Raw genomic sequence first — 22755 nt, 5'->3', positions numbered from 1 at the left:
TCACATACATTGTCTCAGTGATTCATACAAGATCTCTGAAAGGTAGGCCAGTATTAATATCCCCATATTGCACCTGAAGGTTTGAAGCTAAGAAAATAGTAGCTTGGCTAGGGCCATCATAGGAGTTCATGGTTATGATTTGAATCAGGAACTTCTCAGCTCACATCGTTAGGCACTTTTCTACATCAAAATTTCGACTGCAAACCAATTTAGTTTCCATTGCATTTTTAGGGAAACACTCCTAAATTATAAAGATGTAGCCACGGCATATATATGATGGCAAGCTGTGAGATGCCATTAACTGTAACTCTCTAGACACATTGAATTGTGGTGCTGGTATGTTTTTGAGGCATTTGGTTATGAATCCTGTCAAATCAAAGCAGAAAGACATATTTGCCTGCCTGATTTCAGTAATTTGTACATTTTTAAAACAACAACAACTGTATTGTATTTGTGCAGACTAGAAAGCAATTCTTGACTTAGATATTTTATTGGAGCATTTTCTGTTTGGAGAAGACACTCTTCCTGCACCAGTGTGTGTGAACTGATATGTATACGGAGCTCCAGTGGCTCATATATTTCAATTTAAAAGATTTTTGTGGCAGGAACTCTGTGTGCTCATTGAAGTCTGGTGCCCTCAAAGAGTACAGGATGAAAGTTCTGCAGTGTAATCCTATGTGTGTTTACTTGGAGGTAAACTGAGTTTGGTGGAACTTTCCCCTAAGTAAGAGTGTTTAGGAATGCAGACTTGATAGGTTAGTCCTCTTCTATTAGATCTTTTTTCCAAGCACAATGGAAGGATTCTTTAGACAACCACTCTTCCCTCATGGTTTGAATTGTGAGCCAATTATAAAATAAATATAGATACATTTCAGCAAACAACACTCCCATTTCAACATGTAACAGGGCAATGGGTGTGCCCTTGGAAGTGCACAATACAGTTCTCATCACCTGACTTTATACAGTTTTTGCACGATATAGGTGATTGACTTTAAATTTGATCTTAATGTGACAAATTAATTCAGAAGCTGTATATTGATTGTTACATGATTATCTTTTTATATGTACCTGTGCTGGGAATTTGTAACTTACAATGACTTTCCACATTATATATGTATATGTATATGTATATGTATATGTATAGAGATATATGTATGGGGGAGATATATGCATACACATATATAAATACCTGCATGTTGCAAAATACATGTATGCATGCATAAGGATTGCTCAAGGATTGCTCAATCTACACATTTCATGCCTTTTCTGTAAGGAAATAATTTCAGTAAATTTTTGCCACATTTGAATAGTTAAACTTCTTAAACCTTGTCATGGAATTTAAAAAGAAACTGATTTAGATTGATTTTTTTTTCAAACTATGCAGTTAATTTTCTCTGTTTCTTACAGCTGAAACCATAGAAGAAAAGCCTGCAGATTCCCTGCAAGATTTGTATCGGTCCTTGGAACTAGCTAGCTTGTCACCTTTAGGAGACCAGCAAATTTCTACAAAAATGGAGTACAAGAGGTATTTTATTAAAAGATGCAGTGATCCAGTAGTCAATGAAAAATTGCACCAGTTGCGAATTCTGAAAAGCACTTTAAAGGTGAGTTAATTAGGGGGTCATCAAATTTCACAAAAGGATAAGTATCCTGCATAGAACTCAAGGGATATATTGCACATATTTAAAAACAGATGGACACTGGGAAATGATGTACACAAAAGAGGTTTGAAGAAAGAAAGAAAACATTTGTTTCTCAACAACAACAAACACATTTACCTCAGTTCCCATTTGAATGAAGAGTTAATCTGCTTCTGGTCCATTCTGTGGTAAATGAAGACATTATCCATAAGCCTGGTGATGTCACAGATATTTAGATAGTATCATATTGCTTTGTGTACTTCAGAATATGAAATAATTTTGTCCAGCTTTCAAGAGTCTCATAGGAGTACAGAATTTTTTATGTATCCAGGTACCATGCTCTGAGAATTCCCTTTTTGCCAATACATAGTAAATAGTGTAATGATAAATTGATTTCTCAGACACCATCACAGCTACATACACCACTTTAGGAAAGTTTCTTGGGGAAGTTCCAAAATCTCAAACCATCACTAATTCAGAGCAAACATTCAAATTAGTCGAAACACCAAACAAAGTGGTTTTCATATATTTTTAGGGAGCTACCCACTGGTCTTAAAATGAAGCTATTGGGGTTTTTATCTGAAAATGGCATCTCAAAGTACAATGGTATGTCAGATATGTTCTTTAAATGCTAACGGCACAAGACGAAGGGTGCTTTGTTCCTCATTCTGAACAGATCTTTTTGTTTTCTTCTAGGCCAGAGAAGAAGAAGTAGCCATCATAGATAAAATTCTGGATAATCCAGATTTGACATCTAAAGACTTTCAAGACTGGAAACAAATGTACCTTGACCTGTTTCTGGATAGTTCTCAGAACAACCCTTCAGAGGACCTTGTAAATGACTCTGATGAAGTTGATGCTCTTCTAGACTCTTTAGCGCACACACATTCCTATATTGAAACACATGTATAAAAGAAAATGATTTTGCCTCTTTGTGGCACTTCAGACCTTTATCAAGTACACTGAGTAGCTTTTATATCGACTTACAGGAGATCTATTTTATTGTTTATGATATGAGTAAAGTAAAAATTCCATTGTCATTGTGCGAATAAATACTTGCATACTTTTTACGCTGCTGATGCTCAGTTTATGTTTATGTTTACAAACACTGGCTACGATCCAAAGAAGGAATATGCACTTGTGGGACAGAATCCTGCACATTTTGTTTGATATTGGTGCTGAAGAGTCTAAACTACTTTTAAACCGAAGAGAAACACATGCATGTTGCTTTCCTTGGATCGTGACCATTGTCTTTAAGGATTAAAATATATATATTTTAATGAGTATATATTTTGGAGGATTACATTGATTTATCAAGTGAAAAGATGGCACAAGAACAGTGTTTTATTACTGATTGTCAAATATGTTTCCTATTTTAATAGTATCTTAACTGTTGTAATGAGTTACACTTTCAAAATACAGCCTTTGTTTTGGCCAGTGTGGGAATTAAACTTTTATATTTGGTGGAATATTTTAGATATTTTAAAAAATGAAAAAAAGTATAATGCTGTGATTAGGATTGCGTTTTAAAAAACGGTCAGGGAATAAGAGGGGTAAACTGGACTTTCATAAGCTTAGATTATATATTAAACAGTCAAAGTTTCGTTTTTTCCAGTCTTTTGAGAGATGGTTAACAGACAATCTATAGCATAGATTTAATTTGAGGATAAAGGGCTCTCTTTGTTTCAGTTATGGCAGAGACCTGACTGGACAATATTATTGCCCTATGTTGGCCTCTTCTGACTCTTTTGCAGAAAAAAAATATTGTACTGTTAGCCAAAAGTTTCCATTCAGTGATTTTTTTGTTTAAGTCAAACTTTAAAATGTTTCAAATGTGCCAGCTCACGTAAATTCCTGCTTTAAATAGGAGACGTTCTGAAAACTCTGGTAAATAGGAAGGGGGCATAGGTGGGTGGGTTCAGCACATTATCAAAATACATAAATTTCCATACACAATTAATGTGGTTCTCAGTTTCCTTAATAGGCTGCTTTCCCACATAACACAAAAACATGCCGTAGTGCTCCATGAAAAGGCCCCATGAGCTTGAGCAAAGAGTTAGGCTCATACATGCCTCCATCCCTTCTCCTTCTCCTGTAAGCCAGAGGAGGACTTCTGACTAGTTTACTTCCACTTTTAAAGAATCTTGGATTAAAGTCATGTTCATACCATATATCCTGATTTAAAACAAACTGGCCAGTTTCCTAATAGTTCAGCTTCAAACAATGCATTATGAAGCCAGGGTTTGTTTTAAACTAGGATCCCTGGTTTCAACATAACTATAAGCCTAGATTCTTTAAAAATGAAACTATGCTTGCCAGAAGTCATCTTTCCATCGAGAGGAGGTGGGGGAGGTGGCATACATGTGCCTGACATCACGCTCGTTGAAGCTTCTCCGCACAGCAATAAACTGTGGCTTAGCATTATATGCAAATTCAGTCATACAAAATTTCCAGAAATCATTATAAATAGGCTTTGAGCAGAAAGAAGGCTCAATGGGATATTCCTCTATCCAAAACAAGATCCATATTAATACAGAATTACTTGCATGCCATGTGAAACTGATTATTATGCTAGCACAAGTGGCATGACTGTAACCAGTGGCACTTTAACATTTCTTCTCATTCGTGCGTTCCTCAGAATCCATACAATGTTTCTCCCAAACTATTGCACTCCCATTTATTTTCCATTGTCATCCCATTGTCTGATTTGCAGGTAATCTTTGAGTTTCCAGTGCAAGAGGTCCAGTGCAGGCCTTTCCAGATGTGAAACAACTTAGTGCCCTTGCGATGTGGAGGTGTAGCTTGTGATGTGCATGGCGATCGTGTGTTATCCCACCCTTCTGTCTCTTCACCATTACCATTTTGGGGGAGAAATACCATCCTTTGCTATGGAACTCCTGGAGTTGAAAAGGTAGCAAATTTAGCTAGGAAAATTGGGGTTAAATAGACACAGGCCTTTTCCATTTTATCTTTTTCTTTTGGAGTGCACAGATGAAGGGGGTGGTAGCATTATCAATTTCCACGTTCAATATAAATGCATACACACCTATAGTCTGCATCCTTGAGCAAGCACTAAAATGCATATACCTTCTGGTGTGTTTTTGAGGGAGGAAGGAGATAAAATTGACAAGCTGCTTGTCTAGTTCAGTTCGTTTTGTATTCTCTCTCAGAGCACATGTGAACAAGGGTGGGCAGATGAAGGAACTGATCTAAACTCTTGGTAACAGGAGGTAGGTTTCCCTCTCCTTGGAATACCAAGGGAGGTAGTGAGGGAGAGGGTGCTGCTTACAGTGACCACTTGTAGTTTCCAAGGCAGGAGTAGCAGCACTGGACACTCCAGTGTTGCGAAAGGGATGGGTGAAGTTTCCCCAGCATAGCTTAACCATCTGAGGAAGGTAATGCATGAGATCTACATATTGCCTGTTCACCCTCAGTCAGACTCGCCCTTGAATGACATTAGCAAAAATCTTTGTTTTGTGCTGATGATGTTTGGGAGATGCTAGGAAGCAAAGTTCACTCCTCACACCTCCAGAAGAATGTTAGGTACCTTCGTATCACGAGACCCTTATATTGCAGGGGGTTGGCTGCACTCTGCATGCTTGCCACAAAATTGGTCTGGAGATGCCCCATACAGCCAGCTTCCCAATAAGCAAAGATACTACAGAAGTTGCAGCATTAATGATTAAACCCATCTGTGCCTGGCTAGAGATGCCCTCTATCTATCAGCACCTTAATTTTTGCCAAGACTGAGCGTGACAAAAGAAAAAGTCCTTGTGGCTTCTTAATGCTTTTCTGCAGATGGGAGCAGTTGAGAGATGAGCTGATAAACCCCCAAATGGGATACATCTTTTAAAACCTTTCTTTCTTATGAATTGTACTCTCTCAGCTAGCTTCCAGCTATAGTCTGTTCAATGCAGTGAATGTACTTATAAACATTTAAGAGCACAATTATTTTCTGCTCTTGGGACTAAAAGAAGGATCAAAGGAATTCTTGTTTCTTTTCAGCTGCATTTTGGATTCCAAGCGTCTTGCAAACTTTGCACAACTGTACAGGAGAGTGGCCTTTTTACAGCTAATTTTACGTAAATCTGTATTCAATTAAGACTGAATGGCAATTCATGCATTAAGATTTGTATGAATTTACAGGTCCGATCAACTATTTATATCATCTATAAGAATCTCTTTGTATAAACAAATTATTTGACTGCATGATTTGTTTGTTATAACTTGTGATATTTTGTATATTTCTCACATAAAAATGCTTGAACAATGATAGTGTTAATTGACTTCTGCTGCATCCCCCCTCTGCATTTTATGAATTTACAATGTACATCAAGTGATATTTCTAGACATAACCATAGCCTTATGGTCAAAATCAACCTGCAACAGAATCACTTAATAGTTTAATAAGGACTCCTGCATCATACCAGAATTGCATAGTATCCTGCATAGAAATAGGAAGTGACCATAGCTCAGTGGTAAAGCACATGCTTTGCATCTGAAAGGTGCCAGGTTCAATCCCTAGCATCTCTGGGTAGTGTTGAGGATGTCCCCTATCTCAAACCCTGGAGATCTGCTTGCAGCTGACCCTGGACTAGATAGAGCAACAGTCTGACTCTAAACCAGGGGTAGTCAACCTTTTTATACCTACCGCCCACGAATGCATCTTTCTGGTTGGTAAAATTTCCTTACCCCCCACCAGTGCTCAATGGAAGGAGGATTCAGCTTGTGCTGTATAACCCCCTACTGCCCACCTAGAATCCTGAAACGCCCACTAGTGGGCGGTAGGGACCAGGTTGACAACCTCTGCTCTAAACCATCTCCTTGTGTTCCTAATTCTTTAATCTGTAGCTTCATAAGATTCTTGTAGGTTGTGGGTTACAGCTTTATGTTGTAAATTGCAGGCAAAAATTTCTCTGGGTAGAAAGGTGAAAGATCAGTGTAGACCTTTACCTCACATGTTTCTCCTACACATAAAGTCCTTCCTTCATTGATAAAGTATGAAGGTTGTATCTAGTAGATACATATGCTAATGTTTGTATTTACCAGTAGTTCAATGTACAGCTGTGAAGCTGGGGCTACTCAAGGCTTTCCAGTAAACAATCTGAAAAGGTGTGACCAATCATAGCTTCTTTCACACACAGAATAAAATTCACACGTGTGTGATCGTCTGACACTGTTGCTCTTATTTTATTGATTGAATTATCCTGCCACACTGTCTCACAGTATCCACAGCATAAAATACAATAAAAGCACAGTCAAATACAGCATAATGAACACAAACCAAGAACCTAAAACTTAAAATAGAAAAAAAGAATATGTATTGCAACAAATAACATTAGACGTTCCTGGAATTTTTTAAAATGTCTGTACTATTTTCCTGAAGTTAAAAAAATATATTCATGAGCTACATGTTTCTTCCTACACTGAAGCTTCTCTGTGGAAGAAAATGATTACAAATGCAGTACAGCTAGGAGACTTTTAAATTTATACAAGGGACTGGTGGGTTTATGGGAAATTGAGGATCCCCAGAAACTTTAGAATGAGTGCCCCTCCTTGACCCAGTTGGCTGTGTAACACTGGTACAGAGTGAGACCATGCCAACAAATTCTTAGGATTGGCCTATAGGGCATCTTATACAACTGCATCCTGTTGCTATGCAACAGTAATTCTGCCTGCATGTTATCTTGCTGTAGACAGTGTTTGTGACTTCGTTCCAAGCATAAAATTCAGCCTCATCTTGTAAGACTGTCTGGCATGAAAGAGTGCTATCGTTTTTTTCATTGTGCTGCCTTCTTTGTACATTAGACTGAGAAGTGCATCTTCAGTGCTTTCAGACTAAAGGGATATGCTATAAAATAGATTGTGTTTGAAAGCAAATATTTAAAATTATAAAGTTAAGTTACAGTCAGATTTCACACTCTGAAATCAAATACCATATCTGCAAGTCTGTGAATGAGGCATGGCTTAAAACTACTAAACTCCATCCTACCCTGGCAGTAATGCAGAAAGAGGCTGCTAATGCCTTTTTGAAGTCAAAGCAGAAAATTCCTTTACCTCTTCAAACAGAAATGCATCGTGCACAATATACCCATGGGCAGCTTTTATAAGTGTGCTGAAGCACAGAGTCACTCAGCAACTAGAAACAAACATCTCCATCCCATTTATGGTCCTAAAGGGCACAGAGTACAGGGTGTTATTTCTCGAATACAAGATACAATTGTTTCATGTTCCACTCAACCTTATAATAGTTAGACCAGCTGCTAACTCTTTGCCTTAGCTGAGAACAACTGTTTCAAAATTTCACCAATTAAAATGGGAAGCACGACAGAGATTTAAGGAGTGCAACATTTTGTTTGCTTTTTTGTGCAGTTTGCAGTGCTTTCCCCCATTCTGAAGCTTTGGCACTACTAAAAAAATGAACTGGGATCATGTGGACAATGCAATAACATGATGCAATTATGCAGCCTCTAATTCCTGTATCAAATGAATACCTCCTTCAAACATATAGTGAAGGTATGAAGAAAGAGGCATATAAATGGATTCATCCATTCTATTTTTTTTTTACTACAGTATGCCTCTTTCTTCACACCTTCACTTTATGTTCTGCAAATCAGGTATTAATTCACAGTTATTACTGAAAACAAAACAGTTGTTTATGTACAGCTCTTACTGGCAACAAGTTCTTAGTCTTTGCCTGTTTTACTCTGTGATTTGAAATACAAAATTCAAGCCTATTTACTGATTCACAATATTATCTCTTAATATAGAATGGGACAACATTTTTAATATTTAGACATTCTGGAGATGTTACGGAATTGTCCTTGCAGATCATTTTATGGTGAGTTGTTACCTAAACAGTTAGTCTCTTTTGTTGTTGAATGTCTTTAGCATCTAGTAATTCAGAAAGCTCTAGCACAGCACACTGCAATCCATACCAAGGCAACGAAGCTTTGCATATTTCTTCCCAACAGTCATTGTCTATATCATAGCCCACCACATCCTGAGTTGGAATCTCCTGGGAATCTTGCCACTTCTTCCCCCCAATGAGAAGGGCAGTTTCCTCCACTACTGCCAAACCATAACTAAATCGATCATAGACCAATGGCCTTAGACGAGTCCATTGATTTTGGTCGGGATTGTATTTTTCAATTTCAGAGAATGGTTCATAAAGGCCTAAAAATGTAAAGATGCAATCTCTTATGGTGGCCATCTGATGCCCAAACCGGGCAATGCTCATGGGGGCTTGCTTTTTCCATTGCCCTTCTAGTGTACTCAAAGAGTACAAATCCTTACTTGTGTTACTTTGATTTGTGCATTTGCCACCTGATATATAAATGTTATTCTTGCAAACAGTGCCGGCATGACCGTGGATTTTGCATGGCAAATCTCGAACTTTTGTCCATGTGTCTCGGCTAATGTTGTAGGCTTCGACAGATGAATGTAACGATCCATCCTCACCTTGACCGCCAATTGCAATAATGGTGTTTTCTAGGATGCAACAAGAAAAGTGGCATCTTTTTTCTAGCATCCCGTTGATTTGTATCCACTTGTTAAATCTGGGGTCATAGCGATGGACTTTGTTTGTCACTGTTAGAGTGGGACTTTTCGTTTCACCTTGCAAATCTTCTATTTCTCCACCTAGCACATACAGAAAGTTTCCAACTGTACACACACAGTGATTTTGTAGTCGATCCTGCACCTGTGTTAAAATCTGCCATTTGTGATTGTAAACATCAAAAGCCACCACATCCCTGCTGGGCCCTTCATGTTGAATCATACCTCCAAGCAGGATAATCCACGTCTTCTGGTTTCTCAGTGTGCTGTACTTATCCTGTAGGATAGGTTGCCTAAAGACGAATGAGTGGTAGTTTATTGCTTTTATGATTAAGCATTTTATGGGTGCTGTTAGAGGCACTTCTGATTGAGTGTAGACTTTTCTCAGATTTTCCACAGGAATAAGACCATATCGTATGTGTTCCAATAAGCTAGTTGTATGTGTCAGCCTCAATTTATCATACTTCAGCCACTTCAGCAATAGATCTAGCAAATTAGATTCTTTCACCATAGGCAGCTCTGAACATTCAACTACTGCCTTCAAAGATCTGAAATTCAGTTCTAGCAGTTCTGCAAAATCAAGGTCTAGGAGTTTCCAGAAATTAAAAATGAGATATTTTTCTACAGCTGACAAAGCATCTGGAAGATAGAATCTTGCAGCAACATTGGCAGAAAAGCAGCAGTTCTCTAGGGTAAGATTGTTAGCCAAATATTGGCTGCACAAGACAATTGCCTCAGACACTTGCAGGTAGGTAGCAGCTTCCAAGGTGTCTTCCAGGCTGGCAAAAGACAAAGGCAACCAAGAAGTATAAATGAAATCCAGAACGTGTTGCAAACCAGTGGCTGAGATGACTTGCAGGTGAATGATGGCAGCCTTTGATTCTTTGGTATAGCTCTTGAACATGGCCCTGAAGTAATCACTGGAGCAGGCCAGCAAAGACTTGTGAGCAGGGAACTCATTTTCTTTCACCTTCAACAAAATGTCACACAACAAGCCTTCACTGCGGAGGGTTTGGTACTGAGACAACACAGAACCACAATGTCCTTTGCAGTAGGACAGAAAGTAACTCATTGCGTAGAACAAAATGCTCTAAAGCCTTTTTGTCAATGAAAAGAAGGAAAGACACTGCAGCTGTGAATTAACTCAACTGGACGAGGAAGCACTTGAAGAACAACCATCAGCTCTGCTCCTTCAACTTAATAGAGCCCTTCACATCCCTTTCCAGTTTAGCATCCTGCTAATGCACATTGTCTCCTGCATTCATTCATTCATAAAGCTGAATTCAGTAACATCCTCCAGACATTTCTCTCACCTCTGTTTCCGGCACAGGAGATGGTCCACAGGAGATGAGAGCACTTGCTTGGCCAGCATCAGGTGACGATTTGTGCCAGCTCAGATGTCTCCCGTGGCTTTTCTTTCTCTTTAAGCTGATTAAATAGACCTTCTGTGGCTGCTGGTGCATCACGAATGGAAGGAGGAGGGCTGAACTTTGCTGCAGCTTTTGCTCAAGCTGTGTCTTTCACTCTTAGACAAGTTTAGCTCTTATTCCCCCAGGGCCAACAAGCCACGTATGGTGATTTCTCCTCGTAGGAAGTTTCAGCTGAAAATCAAATCAGCACCTACAGATTAGAGTGTTAGGATTTTGTGGACACACAGACCTTTAGCCTGGGAGCAGAAAGACGAGCAAAATATGAGGATTAGTCAGTGGTTTAATTTGACATGCATTTTGGAACCCTTTAGTTTATATGATATCACCATAACTCACAGTGACCAGAATAGAATGCAAACACTAGACCCCTTGTCATAGCTGTCCAAGCACTGAACTGAGATGGGTGAGGGAGAGAGAGAGAGAGAGAAGGGGAGGGGAAAGCAGTCATTTTACAAGGAGTGCAAGCCAGAAGATCTGACATTGAGTGACCTGGGTGGAAATCATGCGAGCAACACATTTCTTCAAAGGAGTGACAAAAATAGCCCCAAAATTATGTCATATAAAGCAAGCTCTGTTTATTGTGGGATGCAGGCATAAATGAGTTCCAAGCGAGCTTGAACTTCCTTGGACAGTCCATCACATGGCAGATTTGCAATGGGAAAACAAATGTAGTCAAATTAAATACAAGGAGTAAGAGATTATCAGTCCTTATCGCCTGTGTCTTGGGACATCCAATTCCCCTCAGGGGCTAAAAACAGTCAGATGCACTCACCCCGCTGGCTGGCTGGCTGGCTGGCTGGCTTGTGACAACCTTTGGATCTATTTGATTGAAATGCCTTTTTCACAGCTCTCATTTCTAAGTAAAAAATAAAAAATGCAGGTATGTGAGTATGAAGGCTGACACAATCCTGGGGAAGGTACAAAATGACTTTTGGAAAGAGAACCCTGGTCTGCCTTATTGGTAAGTTTCTGCTTTTGAACAATGGGGGTGAAATGTTATTATAGTTAAGTCCTATCATATATGCTTGACCTGGTAGTTTACAAAGGGACACAGCTGATTATGCAAAGTGTTTATGTTTCCTGGGAGGATCTTGATTATTAATGTATTTTAAGTGGATAAGACATTTGTCATACACCACAAAGTATGCACCTCCTTTCTGATGTGATCTGTTCCCTGCTACTTTATTGTAGCAGTATTGAACATGCACTGGCAAAGCAATCAAGGACAAATAGCTATGGAATCTTGTCAGCCAGAGTGGGAACAAATACTCAAAGCCGTGACATTTTGCAGCTGTCCAGGCATATCCCATTTTACACTGTAAGTCAAGCTTTCAGTGTTTCTTCTGTATATAAAAAAATTGCACGTGCGTACGAAACTAGTGAGCCACAAGAAAGAATTCTAGCCTAGTTTTCTCCCTGACATTTGTTTTGTATGTAGAGGGAGATACGTTTAATATGGGAAATCAGGAGAATTCAAACATACTATTTCTCCCCTTTCAGTCTGCATTGGTATGACCCAGGAAAAACTGCACCATGTGACTGCTCTGATTCTATGTTTCTTTCAGCTGGTCCACATACAGTCACTTATCAATAGATGATTGCACTATTGAGTTGCGTTTTGCACATATGAAGGAGCCATTATGGATCAGATATTAAAGACAGGAGTTCCTTATCTCATAGCACACTGCTGTTCATATGGTGTCGGATCACAAAGAGCTGAGTCACCTAGTGGTAAGAGTTCACATAATGTGTGCACATGGACACATCTGCTCCTTGCGCTTTCAATTTCAGTTGAGGGAAGGGCAGTGTACATTATTTGCATGCAGAAGGCACCAGAGTCAGTCTCTGACATCTCCTGTTAAATGAATCAAGTAGCAGTTTATGTGAAAGTCTTGACTACCAGAAAGACAGAATAATAGACAAATATTCGGACTGACCATAAGGCAACTTTCTATATTAATCTGTAATTCTGATTCTATAGGTATGGTAATTTTATCTTTATGGTCTGTTGTTCGTATACCCTTCTGATGTAGGGTCAGGGGGGTTGAATAGGAAATGCATGCATCCTGGCTATACCACCTTTGGGTTTGGGCAAATTGGGCATAGGTACATGCCAAGTTAGTCAGCGCACCTGTGTGATAAAGGATGGATAAAGTTGTCCCAGCTGTCTGGAACTTGAGTCTTGCAGAAGTTGTAGCTGCCAAGAGAAGTGCAAATAGGCCTTTAAAATAAGGTGTGAAAAACAGGATAGCCTTTTAAAAGAGGAATCTGACAAAGGATCCTACCAGGAGCATAACTTAATAGATGTTTTGTTTTGTTTCTTAAAATATTTTTCATTAGCCAAGGCAATAAACATAAATGATGAAAAATTCAAGAAAATGTTAGCACAATGATGTAACAGAGATAATCGTGGAAATTTCAAGAATTTAATTTTAATTTGAATATATTGCAGGGACAAAGAATCTTACAACAGACTCAACTTTCAAGGAAGGAGCTTGAGAATTACAAACAACGTATTATCTAATCTTAGGCACTGCAGGACACTGACTTGTGTGTGTGTGTGTGAATGTACCACTTTAGAAGAAAGGAGGTGGATTGTACCCAAAATGAGTGTGGATGGAGTTATCCTACAGAGTATGAGGTGAGAATAACTGGATATAGTTAAAGAAATGTAAAGTATGTAGATATAGAACTATAGGGTAGAATACAATATATGATAAGATAAATGTTTATTATTGGGTTGAAGGGAGATCTTGTTTAAGAAAAAATTATTAAACAAAGCCAACGTTTGGGGAAAATAAGGAATATATAAGAAAGATGCAGTAGATGGGGGGATAGGGAAATTCTTTCTAAACTTTCAATCCAAAAATGTGTGTGTGTGTGTGTGTGTGCGCGCGCGCAAAATTTCTATACTGCCCTTCAGCCAAGGATCACAAGGTGGTTTATAATATAAAAACACAAAAATACAAAACATCATAATACACAATACAATACTCCCTCACCCAACCATGTAGTTTAAAAGGCCATAGATTGTTTGCTTAGTCAAAGGCTGGGAAAAAGGGATGTTTTTTGCCAGGCACAAAAAATGCAGAAGAAAATGTTGCATATGCCCACATAGATTCCCTGAAGAAACATCCTAAAAATGATGGCAGTGAATGAGGATTGGAATATAACAATTATTTCTTAATTGTCCTGGACTGATTGAATGTACCTGTATGTAATACACCACTCTAGTCCACCAGTGACCAATTTGATGCCCACAAGAATTCCACAAGCAGAACCTGAGCTCAGCAGCACTCTCTCCATGTTCAGTTCCCAGAAACTGGGTTCAAACGTATATTGCCTCCAACAATGGAGGTAGAACACAGCCGCCATGGCTAGATTGATAGTCTCAACCTCCATGGATTTGTCTTCATAACTCTGCAAGCTTTGAGATGACACAGAAGCACACCTGGAATCTTTGAGTGGGCCACAGAGATGCCTTGGTGCTCTGCCCCATCCCTAGTCCCAACAGAAGGATAGATTTATTGAGACAAATTAGCGGGGGGGACGGGACGAGGGGACATCATGGATTCCCTTGAATTACGGTCTCTCATAAGGCTGCAATACCAGGTTACTAAGCACATGCCCTGGACTAAACGTGTTTAGAACTGAGGTATCCTTTTGTCCTGCGCCACTGCCATTCCTGTTGATCCAACTTGGGCTGCAACTTGAACTACTGACCTTTCAAGAGCCGCTCATATCCACAGGGACAACTGAAGTATGTCAGATATTCACCGCATCTGAAGCCTGTGACTGACAGGTTTATTTCAGGTGAGTCCAAAGCCTGAATCCTCTTGGCTGACCCCGTATAATTGGCAGCCATGAAAAGCAACCACTATGGCGTGCTGCAGGAATCCTGCATAAATGGTTCTTGGAGTGCATCAGTGCTGCATGAAAAGGAAGACCTGTGGGCACTTTGATGGGCTATTAGCAGGCGGAAAACATTGAAGCTTTTGTTCCTTCTAAGAAAATTGCTCACAGAAGATGTTGTGCAAAGAAAAAGGGCGCACTGAATGTTGAGCCTCTTTTTATGCAAACCTCTAGCAACTGTGGTTTTAGCATGTACAATACAGTGCATTCTCTGCTCCCTTTCATTTGTTCATTCTAAACTGAAGTAGCAAAGAAGTCAGTCAGAGTTGGTTCGCTCTTGTTTAGCCATAGACTGTGTTTCTGCAAACTTTTTATATTGGTGTAATGACATCAAAGGTAAGTATCTCACTTACAGCATCAATTGACTCACTTGTATTGCCCTTGCGTATATCTACATGTACTTCCTCTTCAAGCTACAGCACAAGATAATTTCCTTTCTGTTGTGTTTCATTCTTGTTGGCTTTTCATGTTTCAATGTTGTTTTCTGCTTTATTTCTGCATACTCAAGTGTCTCTGAATGTAGAGTGGCCTACAAATTTGGGGATAAATAAATGATATTCTAGGAGGCAGGGCTCTGCATGTGAGCCCTACCGAGACTATGGCTGCATTCCTATACCTGCAGTACTGGGCATAAGCCATGTTGGACTTACTTCTGAGTCAAAGTGGGTAGGGTTAGGGAATAAGCCTCACTTTCCTGTCTCCTCATACCCGGGCAAAAATCCCCCTTAATTCTAGAAGCTGGCCCTGTGCCACTTGCCAGACACTTTGAGTTACACTGTTAACAATAGGGATTATCTTCTGCACATTTATAAGAAGTGAATGTGCACAGCACATAGGTTTTTTGTTTTCAGTGTCTGGCTTTTTGTTACTGTTCCCTCAGTGCATTCTTTACATTTCCAGACCACATAATTATTCCTAATTTACTCTTCAGGCAATATTCATTGTTCTGTGTGAATGGAGAGAGTGAGTCTCACCCCGCTTCCATGACTTTCCAAGGCATAGTATAGCTTTTATAGGTAAGAAATGAGGGAGACCAGGCCAGAGAGCACACAAACCACCAGCTCCTGACGGAACCATCAACAGCCTGAGAGAACTGCTGGGGTAGTTCCTCCTACATCTGCCTTGCAGGTCTCTGTGACCTGAGGAAAGGCAGAAGTGAGGGAGGCCAGGCTGAGGAACACACATACCATCAGCTCCCAAAAGAGATATCAAGAGCCTGAGAGGATTGTTGGGGCAGCTGTTTCCCCACCTTCCCAAGGGCTGCCAAGAGCTGTGTGTCCTGAGGAAAGACAGAAGCAAGGGAGCACACAAACCATCAGGCCTCAGTTGGCCTGAGAGGACTGTGGCACTCTACCTTTTTATATAATGTATTTGTTTTAGGGTTTTAAAATAATTGTGAACTGCCTTGGCCAAAGGTGACATATATTCAACTGAGAGAAAATTCTGAGATTTCAAGCAATGCCTTCCATCCAATATGGGCAGAGTAACTGGTGGGTCAGACAGGACTGTGGAAACTTGCTGAGGCTTGTGAAAGTTAGATTCTTCACAGACCCAGAAAAAAATGGAGAAATGGTCTAAGCAAATTCTACAGTGCACCTGTTTTGCTTTCCTCACATTTGGATTGGATGTGATCCCAAGCAATTACCCTCTATTGAGAAAGGAGTAGTTGGCACACATGATGAAAACTTACCCTAGATATGTTAAAGGGCAGTTCCCTCAAGGTGCATACTTAAGATGTGATGTGATGTCTTATCACACAGACAAGAACCAAACTCTCCAAACTACCTTGGGCAAACGCCAACAGAAAGCTAACCTTTAAAACCCTTTGCATCTTAGGAAAGCCAGCTTTCTCTCCCATCTGAACATTCCTGCATGTTGAGATCTAGTAGTGACAATTTACTGCAAGTGCATTTATCACTGTCAGATTACAGGTAACAACTAAGATGACTTTTTCTGTCATAGTCCTGGGACAGTGGAACCATCTTCTGCAAAAATATTATCCAGATCTAGAACATCAGTCTTTGTTTTTACTGCAATTTTCTTTTGCGTTTTTGAACATATTATAGTTAGAGCTGCAGTGGCCACTTGCCACTACTGTCTGAAAATGTGAATTTATTTAAAGGTTTTAGATATATGGGATGCGGGTGGCGCTGTGGGTTAAACCACAGATCCTAGGGCTTTCCGATCGGAAGGTCAGCGGTTTGAATCCCCGTGATGGAGTGAGCTCCCGTTGCTCGGTCCCTGCTCCTGCCAACCTAGCAGTTCAAAAGCATGTCAAAGTGCAAGTAGATAAATAGGTACCGCTCCAGTGGGAAGGTAAATGGCATTTCTGTGCGCTGCTCTGGTTCGCCAGAAGTGGCTTAGTCATGCTGGCCACATGACCTGGAAGCTGTATGCCAGCTCCCTCGGCCAATACAGCAAGATGAGTGCCGCAACCCCAGAGTCGGTCACGACTGGACCTAATGGTCAGGGGTCCCTTTACCTTTAGATATATAGCATGTCTGTATTGGATGCTGGACCCTGTCTTTCTTATAATCAAAGGATTGGAAGAATCTATTTCTCTCCCCCCCCACCCCACCAATTCATAGCCAAATTTTCAACCTGATTTTGTGACTGGGACCACAGAAGTGAAGAATGGTGTTTCTTCCAGATAAATTTGAATGCGTGGTACTAGTGTGCAAGTGTGTGTGTGTGTGTAGAAGAAAAATGAAATAGTGAAGAAGGAACAACTCTTTGATTATGAAGACACCTCCAGTAAAACCCCTTTCTCAATTATCCTTCCATTTTTCCACTTGGCACCTGATGTTTGCCTAAAACACCCCCCCAAAAAAAAACCTTGGGCTTGGAATTAAGTGGAAAGAAGATAGCCTTTCCTACTGTGTGGCAACCTGAGAAGCACAGCCTGTAGAATATCCTGTGTCTGTATTGAAATCAATACATCAAATCCCTGCAACTGGATTTGTACACCCTGTCATCTGAGAGTGAATTTTAGGCTTATCCGGAGTTTTGTCACATTTGGTTTTATTATAAGTGGTTTCTGTCAAATTAGCTAAATGAAACTTTTCAGAAAGGTTACCACAGAGAAAAAGGAAAAGAAATGCACTCTCCCACACAGAACAGCCCCACAAAGGAACCCCAGGATGCCTTCTAGGGCTGCCTAATTATACCCTCCAATAAAGGAAAAGGAAACATTAACACCTGCAAGTGACTTAAGGCCACCATTTCTTTTTTCCTGCTATTTCTTTCTGAAATCAAAAGCGGTAGTTACAAAACGGTCATTAAATGATTTCAACAGACCTTGTGTCCTGAAACTATTATTAGAAGTTATAGATAACAGCTCAGTAGCTGGAAGTGGAAAACAGGAGCAAAGCAAACTATGTGTGCCTACATGGAGTTCGGTGGGGTGGCTTGTCTCATGGCATCTCATCTGTGCCAGTGGCGTGCCAATGGCCCTTGTGCACATTGTACAACAGATCCAGGGGCTTTCATGGACTGTTTACAAGCAGAAGAGTTCACATAAATGAGGGAATCCTGTTGGTACACAAGATCCAATATAATTTCCTAAGTCTTTTCCAAAATATTACTTCTAGTTTTGTATAAAAATCCTCCAGGCAACATTTATCACAAAATGTGGTCAGTTAAATTATGTCCATCTTACATGTTGCAAAGATGCAACTTTTGCATGGTTATATCATTTATACCTGGCAATTCTTTGGGGGGGGGGCGGAATCTAAGTAGCATATAATGGTGGAAAATGGCTCTAAAAGTTTGCTCAACTAACTCAACCAGTTTCATATTTCTGGCACCTACAAATTAACTGAAAGCAGTCTGCTTAATTTCCTTCAGGGGTCAGTATCTGGCATCCAACAGCAAATGCCTTCAATTTCACTTTCCTCTTCTCCTTGTTAACCTGTTGTTGTTGTTGCTGCTGCTGCTGTTCATTTTATTTCTATACTGCTTTATATTTTTAAGGGGGTAGGAAATCTCAAAGTGGTTTACAACAGCTTAAAACATCAGATAAAACAATCCAGAATAAATGTTACTGAAGAAAGTCAAATGTAAAATATACATTCAAAGCAACATAATTAACAAGAAATTAAAATATTATCTTAAATGTTTTAAAATCAAAACATTGATGGCAACAACTTAACGCAGCCAAGTTAACAAAAAAAAATATCTTAAACATTTTTTTAAAAAACTACAGGAAGTCAAATATAAAACACACATTTAAAATAGTATAATTAAGAAGATAATAAAATAGTCAAGTAAAGCATTTCAATTTGTTATACTTGCTTGACATTGTAAATAAAGAGGAAAATCATCTATGCAAACTAGTCACTTCCTCTTACGACATTAATAATGTGTCACATTCATATTATCAAATAAATGAGAAGCTCAAGTATACTTCTTTTTGTTATGGCATGCCTTATTATCTGAAAGGGGAAACAGCTCCAAAAATTGGGTTGACCTGTGCGCTTGTGACTTTTCTTTCAACTCCTGGGATAGTCTCAAGCCCATTACTGACCTTTATTAACTCTTAGACTTTTTGAGGGAAAGAAGTCTTTCTTTTGGAGGGAAAGAAGTAAGACTTTATAGCAGGGTTGGCTAACCTGTGGACTTCCAGATGTTGCTGGACTACACCTTCCATAATCCCTGACCTTTGGTTATGCTGTCTGGGACTGATGAGACCATCTGAAGGACCATAGATCTGCCACTCCTCCTTTAGATTTTAAAATTACATTTGTATCCTTCCTTTCCTCCAAGGACCTCAAGGTAGTGTACATGAATCAACCTCTTTTCATGTTATCCTCACAACAACCCTTTGAGATAAGTTAGGCTAAGAGACTCTGACCGAATCAAAGTCACCTAGTGAGTTTTATGGCTGAACAGGCATTTGAACCCTGGTCTTCCAGAGCCTAGTCTAGCACTCAAGCCACTACATCACACTGGTTCTCTTTATAGTGTATATAGCAGAGATAGGAAAAATTGTGCCTTCCAGATGTTGCGGGACCACAACTCCCATGAGCCCCAGCCACTATGGTCCTTGGTCAGGTACAATGGAAACCATAGTCCAACAATGCCTGGAGAGCATCATATTGTCAACCACTGGTATACAGTATGCTTTCATGCTACTAGTCCCACTACTCAAACAGGCTGAGAATATTGCTTACAGAGGGTGCCAGATTTTGAGCAAAGCTCTATCCTTACATCCTAGTGTAAGGCCACACCATACATGCAGGAAAGAGTCCTAAAGAAGAATGAGAATACTATGGTGCCAACAAAATTTAGAGACTGAGTCACTCATGTATCATTTGGGCATGTGGGCAGCTTGCAGATGCTCCAAGTCACATGCGCTTTCATGGCTGTGTGACATTTAGAAGTGTTAAGTGACCTCGGGAGAGATTATTTGCTAGGCCAAGCCTAGCTAGAGAGAAAAAGAACAGCGTGCTTCAATTCATCCTAAATAACCTTGAGCATTAAAAAAGAGAATGAGTGAATGAATGGGCAGCCAAGGCAGTAACAAACTGCAGAGTTTAAAGGGAGGCAGGTTAATTCAATTGTCCCTCTTTTCCATCAGGAATTTAGAAAAAAAAGATGTAATCTGTGCAGTAATTAGAGACTAAGCTTGGCGCAGATTAACCCTGAAATTTTTAATGATCTTCCCCCACAAAAATGGGGGCTATAAATTATTCAAGGGACCAATCAGAGGCAATTCATCACTTTTAGATATTTATACTTGGTTTATCTAGGATTCTTTGATGAAATCATTAGCATCAAAATGGGAATCAGAGCCCTACGGTTGGGAGTTTTTTTTGCAACTGCAATTTTTTAAACACAAACATTAATGCCCCTTAAAGAAGTTGCTGCAGCTGGAACAAAAAAAAAATGGTCTGGCATCAAAAATTAATGAGATGTTCTTAAATTATGAATGTGAGAAAGTTAAGAGCTGCTTGGCTAAATGAGGCTTGGATTAGAGTGAGTCAATACATTTGGAGTAATGAAGATACTTCTGTAAATAAAGTGGGTGGTTATTGGCAAGTTGTGGAAAGCATTGGGGGGCGGGCAAGGTACCAGCTATGCAAGCCTGATCTCCATGTCCAAATTAACTAATTATACAGAGATTAATGAAGGGAGACAAAAAGTACATTTGGGCTGGTTTCCATTTATTAAATAATTAAGAAGGATCAGTGTAATAAGTTATGACCAAATGAAATGTGGTTTTGAACTTGCCATTACAATTCTTGTAAATATTTTTTCAGTAAGAAGAATAAAAGAATAAGAATAGCAGGCACAAGAAGAGGCAAGGTGAACTCTGTGCATTTCCTCTCACATGGTGGTAATGACAAAAATTGACCCTCATTATTTGACATTTGGTGGGACGGGGAACATAAACTGGTGTCCATGAAAGTTGGTTTTGTGGGGCTAATAGTAGCTGTGAGGAGCAATATTTATTAATGGAAAAGTAACTTCATTAGAGCAGCATCAGAAACTGGTGTGCAGAAAATTTGCTCTCCTTAACGTAGGAATCAAAGTCCCCCAACATACCTATCTCTTCAGAAGGAGGCAGCCCACTGAACGGGAAGTATGTATTTCATACATGACAGTGAATCAGGCTTGCACTTGAATAGTCTAGCATTTTTATATTGTTGTAACCTTCCCTGGGACCTTATGGTGAAGGGTAGGAAAGAATCCTGTCAGTCAACCAAGCATTCGCTAGAATAAATCATTTTTGGTTGTTGTCTGAAAGCATCAGATGTTTGCTTTTCTGCATAGCATGTGGCAAATGCTATCAGTATTATTTTGAACAGTGTATTTGATCCAATGTTCTGCTCTGACTTGAATAGAAATGCTTCTGTTTGTGCCAGGGGTGTTGGGAAATTGCCAGTCTTGTATTCCTCCCCTCTGCAGTCCATCTCACTCTGAAAAGATGTCCCGGGGGGTATCCCAATCCTCTGGAGCTACTTTTTGGGGTGTGGGAAGCAGCTTAAAATGGGGGAGCAAAGCTACAAACATAGAAGAAGGATCTTTGGCATCAAGCCTATTATTCTAGTTTCATTCTAGTAAATGAAAAACAATTTCCCCCTTTTTAAAACAGATACAGATAGATGGTAGAAATTATTCCTGGATAAAGAATGCAGCAGATCATTTTATCATGCCTAGTTTGATGTTCTGTCAGCCACTGGGAGAAAGTGTCTGCATGAATTAATCAGTTGGATGATTTTTCTACTCCAGAGAGGAAGGTGTCACTTGGTAAGTTTTCCCTCAGTGGAAGACAGAGGGAAGTGTTTGTTTATTTATTTAGCTATTCTTGATCTCCAGTGCAGTTTTGTAGGCAGTATCCAGTCAGAACTCTCATAAGTCAAACAAAAAACCGTTTAGGACCATGGACAGCTCCAGAGCCACTTGCTAAACCACATGCTAATGAAGTTGTATCTGAAGCCTTATGTCAGGGGTAGCCAACATGGTGTCTTCCAGATATAGCTGGACTACCAGATATTGCTGTCATAATCCCTGATTATTGGGCCATGCTCACTGGGGGTCATGGGATTTGTAGTCCAACAACATCTGGAGGGCACCACATTGGCAATCCCTGCTTTATGTAAACTCTTGTTACAGGGCTTAATTTGAAGGAAATAGGTGGGGCAATGGTTGTACACAAGAACCTTCTGATCATGCACTTAGTATTACAGTATGAAAAAATGTTTGCATTCTATTTGTGATTAAGGATCTGGTCTTAAAACTGTAACCCGGAGAAACCTTCCTGTTGTTAGTAGGGTCAGGGTTCTTTTTAGACACAAACTGTAATAACTGCCTTTGACCATAGAGAGTTCTATTTCCAGAAACAGATGTCTTTCTACTCAACACATCTGAGTTTCTTCATCCCTGAGGACTTAAAATGTTTTTACCTGTTTGCCAATGTAATAATTCCGCAGTAAAGGGTTTGCTTATGAAACTCTGAAGCTAAAGCAGGGATCTATTTCAGAGGGTCACAAACTGTTGTCTGTGGACCACCAGTCCACTAGTGGACTATGAGCTTCATGCAGGTGGTCGGTCTGTGAAGAACAGTTATAATTTGAATGTGATGTAATAAAATACAATATATTAAAAATAAAAGAAGCAACAAAATACAATTTAAAAATTATACAGCGTTTAGCACAGTGCATTACAATTTGTGAAGCAGGCTGAAAAATCCTTATGTGGTCCACCAAGGCCAA

General features: G+C 39.6%; 2 protein-coding genes across 9 annotated transcripts in view; one reads left to right on the top strand and one right to left on the bottom strand.

Moving 5' to 3' along the window:
- Nucleotides 1–22755, top strand: part of CNKSR2 (connector enhancer of kinase suppressor of Ras 2) — a 262387-nt gene that overhangs the window by 227136 nt on the left and 12496 nt on the right. For 5 of the 8 annotated variants that reach the window (XM_083439388.1, XM_083439391.1, XM_083439387.1 and 2 more), the window contains 6 exons: nt 1408–1604; nt 2337–8481; nt 11822–11945; nt 13080–13268; nt 20800–20876; nt 21636–21790. In XM_083439388.1, the coding sequence (XP_083295514.1) occupies nt 1408–1604; nt 2337–2552 (413 nt within the window). In that variant the 3' untranslated portion in view covers nt 2553–8481; nt 11822–11945; nt 13080–13268; nt 20800–20876; nt 21636–21790. Of the gene's footprint in view, nt 1–1407; nt 1605–2336; nt 8482–11821; nt 11946–13079; nt 13269–14376; nt 14441–20799; nt 20877–21635; nt 21791–22755 lie in introns of those variants that run through there. The other 3 variants (XM_083439384.1, XM_083439386.1, XM_083439389.1) reach the window with 3 other exon arrangements.
- Nucleotides 6806–11483, bottom strand: KLHL34 (kelch like family member 34). The gene is made up of 2 exons (XM_083439453.1): nt 11384–11483; nt 6806–10798 (listed from the first exon to the last, which is right to left on the bottom strand). The coding sequence occupies exon 2, from the start codon at nt 10267–10269 to the stop codon at nt 8494–8496; it is 1776 nt and encodes a 591-aa protein (XP_083295579.1). The 5' UTR covers nt 10270–10798; nt 11384–11483; the 3' UTR covers nt 6806–8493.

This window comes from Podarcis tiliguerta, assembly GCF_965153285.1.
Source record: "Podarcis tiliguerta genome assembly, chromosome: 4".
Lineage (NCBI taxonomy): Eukaryota > Metazoa > Chordata > Lepidosauria > Squamata > Lacertidae > Podarcis > Podarcis tiliguerta.
This window is presented reverse-complemented; position numbering and strand designations above follow the sequence as displayed.

Bases quoted from the DNA above. Each gene is read 5' to 3' on its own strand.
- KLHL34 (XM_083439453.1), bottom strand. From the start codon at position 10,269: ATGAGTTACTTTCTGTCCTACTGCAAAGGACATTGTGGTTCTGTGTTG.